Consider the following 5,560-nt stretch of genomic DNA (forward strand, 5'->3'; position numbering starts at 1 on the left):
GGAGCATACCCCAAGAAAGAATTTTTAAGCCAAGAACAAGTAATGTTTTGCCCACAGAATCATTAATCACGGGAATAAAATAAATCACCCATAATTGAAGAAACATCAATATTCATTATATTTCACTTCCAAAAGAATGCAATCGTTGACAATTTCTGACTTTAATTCAAATCCAGGGTTGATTCAGATCCCTGACCCCGAAAGGTTAGAATTTGACCATAACTACACATTATTAGAAGAAAAGGATATCTAAATTCACAACCCAGATAACCACATTGCAAGAATTGATAAAGAAAACAATGCAAGGCGTAAAATTAAAATGCATGTGAAGAGGTACTAACACTGATGTCTTCACTGATGTTAGTGAACTCTTCTTTGGCCTTCTTGGTAATCCACGAGCTTCCAACCTTCAAGCTTGAAGCTTTTGTGAGAACCTTCTCCATATTTTTTGTGGGGTTCCAATGAGATGAGAGAATCTCTCACACTATAGTGTGGATACTTGAAAGTGAAGTTATAAGCACCAACAAATACAAAGGAAAGGAAAGGAAAGGAAAGGGGAAAGCGTATGTGAAAGATGAAAGAATGAGTGAAAGAGAAGATATGAAAACTGAAAAGGTTTCGCCTTTGCTATAGAAACACAGTGCAACAAAGCTGGCAAATGGGAAAAGGACAAAAAGCGATGATGCACACTTTTAGAAAGCGGCGTTTCACTCACTCGCACCCTTTCTTCAATTGAGTTTATTTTTTGAAAAAATTAAAATTAAAATAAAATAAAATAATTTAGGGTGCTGAACTTTTTTGTTGTTGATGATAATGTCGAAGATGAATAGAGGGTACTTTATTTTTTGAGTTGTTCATTGACGTTTTATACTTTAAGTTGTCTTTGTTACTTGATTTTCTGTTGCTCCACTCTGTTGTGTGGAGATATATTTATTTAAAAAAAATAAAATTTTTTAATAATTACCTTAACAACTGTCATAAATTTTTAAAAAAATATTAGAATAATACCTTTCAAGGTTTTAAACGGTGTAATTAAATTTAAAATTTCTTTCTAAATAAAATACAAAAACTAAGTTGAAAGGAAGTTACTGTAGTGTTTGCTAAACAAAAGTTCACGAGATATTTTCGTTTTATCTCATTTTGACAATATCAAAATAAAAAAAAATAATTTATATCATTATATATCTTGGTTTAGTTATATTTATCCATATGATCTACATCTAGTATCTATTATAATAATAATATAAATTTATATTATAATTTCAAAAAATTTACGAATACCAATTTTAAAGAATTACACCTAATTTATTTAGGATTCACTCAAATTTTTCACAAAATTTTCTAACTACTAAACTAACCGATTTTAAATTTTCACTAAGCGCTCTTTTAACTTAGCAAAAAAATCACTTATGTTTATGATACAAAATAGAAAATTATATCAAAACTTGACATAAAATAATTTTTTTTCAAAGTCTATCTCTTTTACCTTTTTTTATTTGTCTTTTATTAATTCTTTATATATTAGTGTTTTTTTTTATTACAAAAAGATAAACTAGAAAAGTATAATATTCAATGAACAAAATAAAGAAGAAGAAAAATGTAAAAATGCTATAACAATGACCTAAAATTTGGCTAAATAGCCCTCTTATTGAAGTATATTGCTTCCAAAAATTGAGCTTCCCTTAAAAACAAAATCTAAAAAAATTAGTTAGATGATGGTTGAAAAATTGCATAGATTCCAATGGTGTAGTAGCAAGATAGTGGGTGTGCAAAATTGGAAAACAAAATTGCATATACAACTTTCGCTCCTTTAAGATTTGCAGTACAATCCTCAAGTGTTCCTCATGCTCTTTTACCGTCTTAGAGTAAACTAAGATGTCATCTATGAAAACCACCACGAATTTGTCCAAAAAGGGACGAAACACTCTGTTCATGTAATCCATGAAAACAGCAGGTGCATTCGTTAACCCAAAAGACATTACCGCAAACTCGTAGTGTCCATAGCGAGTTCTAAAGGCAGTCTTAGGGATATCATCTTCCTTCACTCTTATCTGGTGGTAACCGGATCTCAAATCAATCTTGGAAAACACTCCAGCTCCTTGTAATTGATCCATCAAGTCATCTATCCTTGGCAGCGGGTACTTGTTCTTTACTGTCACTTTATTTAACTGTCGGTAATCCACACACAAACGCATCCCTCCATCTTTCTTCTTCACCAATAAAACTGGCGCTCCCCACGGTGATACACTCGGTCGAATGAACCTCTTATTCAGAAGCTCTTCCAACTGAGTCTTTAGCTCTGCCAGCTCTATAGGAGCCATTCTATACGGTGCAATTGATACTGGTCTGGCTCCCGGCACTAATTCAATCGTAAACTCAATTTCCCTTTGAGGTGGGAACTCGGGGATATCTTCCGGGAACACTTCTGGAAAATCTCTAACCACCGGAATTTGATCTAAGTTCTGGGCATCGCCCAACGCATTGGCAGCCAACAGAATATAACCCTGACACTCCTCTCCACTATAATGCACCATTACAGAGTTCAGGTAATACCCTGTAGCTACCACTGCTCCATTTTCTCCTTCCGGCATAAACCGAATTGTCCGTTCAAAGCAATCCAACAAAATTCGGTTCTTCGACAACCAATCAAACCCTAAAATCATCTCCAGCCCCACCATTGGTAAACAGATCAAATCGTGTACAAAGTCTCTACCCTCAAGTTTGAAACCTACTTGTCTACAGCTTGACCTAGTCATAATTGTTTGATGCGGAGTATGTACATGTAGATCAAAAGGTAACTCTGATACTTTCAAGCCTAATTCCTCAACTTTAGCAAATGAAATAAACGAATGCGAAGCTCCAGTATCATATAATGCAACTGAGGATTTATCACCAATTAGACATATACCTTTCATCAAAGGATCCGCCTTGGAAGCATCCTTGGCATTCACAGCAAAGACTCGACCTTGATGCTGACTCTGGCCCGCATTCTGATTCCTCCCACGAGGGCAATCCCTCGCAATGTGGCCAGGTAACCCACACTTGAAGCAACCACCTAAACCAATCTTACATGAGTCATAAGGGTGAAAACGTCCACAACGATCACAAGCTAAATCCGGAGAACTCTTACTCTGATTTCCTCTTCCTTTAGCATACTGAAACTGATTCTGATTGTTCTTTCTGAAGCCCCCTTGGCCTTGAGGAGTATATCCCCCTCTTTTGAAGCTTTGTCCTCTACGATGAAAATACTTGCCACGCCCACGACTAGAGCTCCCTCCATGAGTGTCCTTAGATGCCGCCACTGTCTTGGCATACTCCTCCACTACCCTTGCTTTGTTCACCAAGTCGGAGAAGACACGGATCTCCATAGGAGCCACAACAGTCATAATGTTTTCCTTCAAGCCCCTTTGGTACTTAATGCACCTCCAGCTCTCGAAAGTCTCCGGGTCAACCTGACATACCCGAGAAAACCTACAAAGCTCTTCGAACTTGTTGGTGTACTCTGCCACAGACATGGAACCTTGCTTCAGCTGCATTAGCTCCATCTCCTTTGCTTCCCTTGCAGACTCAGGAAAGTATTTCTTGTAGAAAGCCATCTGGAACACATCCCAAGGAATGTCGGCGTTTTGAAGCTGTAACAAGCGGCACTCTGCTTGCCACCAATGCTGGGCCTCTTCCTGAAAAAACTCTACATATTGATTGAGAGGAACATGCTGCGCCTGTAAAGCACGCTCTATAGCCTGGAACCAGTGGTCCGCTTTAATAGGATCTGTGGATCCTCGGAAAATTGGCGGATGAACCTTGAGGAACGTCGCCAGGGTCATCGGAACTCCTCCTGTGTTATCGCCGTTACCTTCAGCATTATCATTGGTATTCCCTTCGCCATTCCCATTTCCGTTGCCATTCCCAGTCGGTTGGCCCAATCTCTGCACTGCTTGCAGAGTCGCAGCAGCATTAGCTTCCATGGTGTTAGCGAGATTCGCCATCGCCACCATGAATTCGGCGTGATTGTCAGCTGGTTGCTCATTCCTACTTCCCCGTGTACGCGTTCGACCTCGCCCGCGAGTAGCCATGTAGGATTCCTGTCCACACCAAACAATAGATATCAAGGTGATCAGTCTCAATATCAAAAGTCTAGTGCTTCAATTAACCCAAACAGGCACTCACAAACAAGCATGCTATGCATATATCAAATAGATAACCTAATAGCATCAAAGAAAAGACACACAGAGTATGCAATGAAGCACAATCGGTCCATCCCTCAGGCTCACGAGGACGAACCGCTCTGATACCACTAAATGTAACACCCTAATTAGCCTAAGCCTTACCTCGCGTCGTAAAGCCAAGGTTAATCAGAGATTACGACAGTTCTAAACTCAAACATAATATATATATATATAGAAAGAATAGTATAATCTAGAAGCCCGATAAAAGATATAGCTCAAAAACAGAATTTCGAAGCATAAACGTACTAACGGAGCTACTAGCTTAAGGCATAAGAAACAGAGAAGATATAACAAAAGATAAGTATATAATATCATAGGGAACTAGTCACGACTCGCGGAGTTTAAGCCGGCTAGCCATATACATAGGATATAAGACCCCGGGATGCCAAAGGCAATCCTATGCTTCATATCCATCACAAGATTCAACTTAAAGCATTCTAAAACATTTAAGCATAATATACTAACTTGACTTAAATAAACCAGGTTATCTATCTTAAGGAATTTCTATTCTAACCAAACACCGCTGTCCCACAGCCTTCACCAACCGATCCTCCATGCGATTCCATCGCCACCGCCTTCCGAACCTCCTCAATCCCAGCAGAAAACACAGATAATGTTCAAAGCAAGTAAAGCACAAGTAGTAGCATATATGGCAAATAATTCAGATAGCAAGTAAGCATGTTATTCAATTAGGCAAACCATTACAAGTAGACAAAGCATACAAGCAAATAGGAAATGCATATGATGAATGCCTGCCCTACTGGCTGTGATATCACATTGTCGGTTCAACTGCCAACCCGACACATCTCCATGGAGACGTCGCCCTTCGGATTTTTTATATGGGAACCCCCGAGATATAGTGCCCGGATCACTGTCCAGGTATCGGCGCCTGCTCGCCCTATAGATCCGAAGGGATGCGAGCGGGATATTCTTGCCTCAGACCTCACATCTCAACGTAAGTGGGATTAACTACCGTCCTTACGCCGCCGCCGCTACCTCGACAGGCGGGATTAACCACCGTCCCCGCCAGGTGCATATCGTCTCAAAATATCATGTAAAAATATTATTTCAGTGGTTTTCAAAAGTATTTTCAGCATACATATATCCATCACTTAAATCCGAGTCTCCGACTCATCTCAACCACTGTCCCTTTATAACTCAGTTTCCAAATACCAAAAGTCTATCATTTCTCATCTCATATACCAATCATCCTTCACCTAACGTCAAACCATTCTCAGCACGCCAGAAACCTAGACCTCCGTTTTCTAATTTACCTTAAGATCATGTACTAGAGCCCTTAATTTATATCCCATGTTCTAATACTCAAAACTAGG

The 5,560-nt window shown here is 39.0% G+C and overlaps 2 protein-coding genes across 2 annotated transcripts in view; both read right to left on the reverse strand.

Moving 5' to 3' along the window:
- The window catches only part of LOC107489271 (uncharacterized protein At5g01610), a 2,429-nt gene extending 1,825 nt beyond the window's left edge, over positions 1-604 (reverse strand). The window contains exon 1 of the mRNA XM_016110028.3: positions 342-604. Coding sequence (XP_015965514.1) covers positions 342-443 — 102 coding nt within the window. The 5' untranslated portion in view covers positions 444-604. The remainder of the gene's footprint in view (positions 1-341) is intronic.
- Positions 605-1,632: 1,028 nt separating this feature from the next.
- Positions 1,633-3,986, reverse strand: LOC107489254 (uncharacterized). The gene is made up of 2 exons (XM_052261713.1): positions 1,798-3,986; positions 1,633-1,681 (listed from the first exon to the last, which is right to left on the reverse strand). The coding sequence occupies exons 1-2, from the start codon at positions 3,984-3,986 to the stop codon at positions 1,633-1,635; spliced, it is 2,238 nt and encodes a 745-aa protein (XP_052117673.1).
- Positions 3,987-5,560: the final 1,574 nt, after the last annotated feature.

This window comes from Arachis duranensis, chromosome 5, assembly GCF_000817695.3.
Source record: "Arachis duranensis cultivar V14167 chromosome 5, aradu.V14167.gnm2.J7QH, whole genome shotgun sequence".
Classification (NCBI taxonomy): Eukaryota; Viridiplantae; Streptophyta; class Magnoliopsida; order Fabales; family Fabaceae; genus Arachis; species Arachis duranensis.

Coding starts and splice junctions, on each gene's coding strand:
- LOC107489254 (XM_052261713.1), bottom strand. CDS start 3,986: ATGGCGAATCTCGCTAACACCATGGAAGCTAATGCTGCTGCGACTCTG. Junction 1,682..1,797: donor ATCTTAAAGGAGCGAAAGTT/GTATATGCAATT, acceptor TTTGTTTTTAAG/GGAAGCTCAATTTTTGGAAG.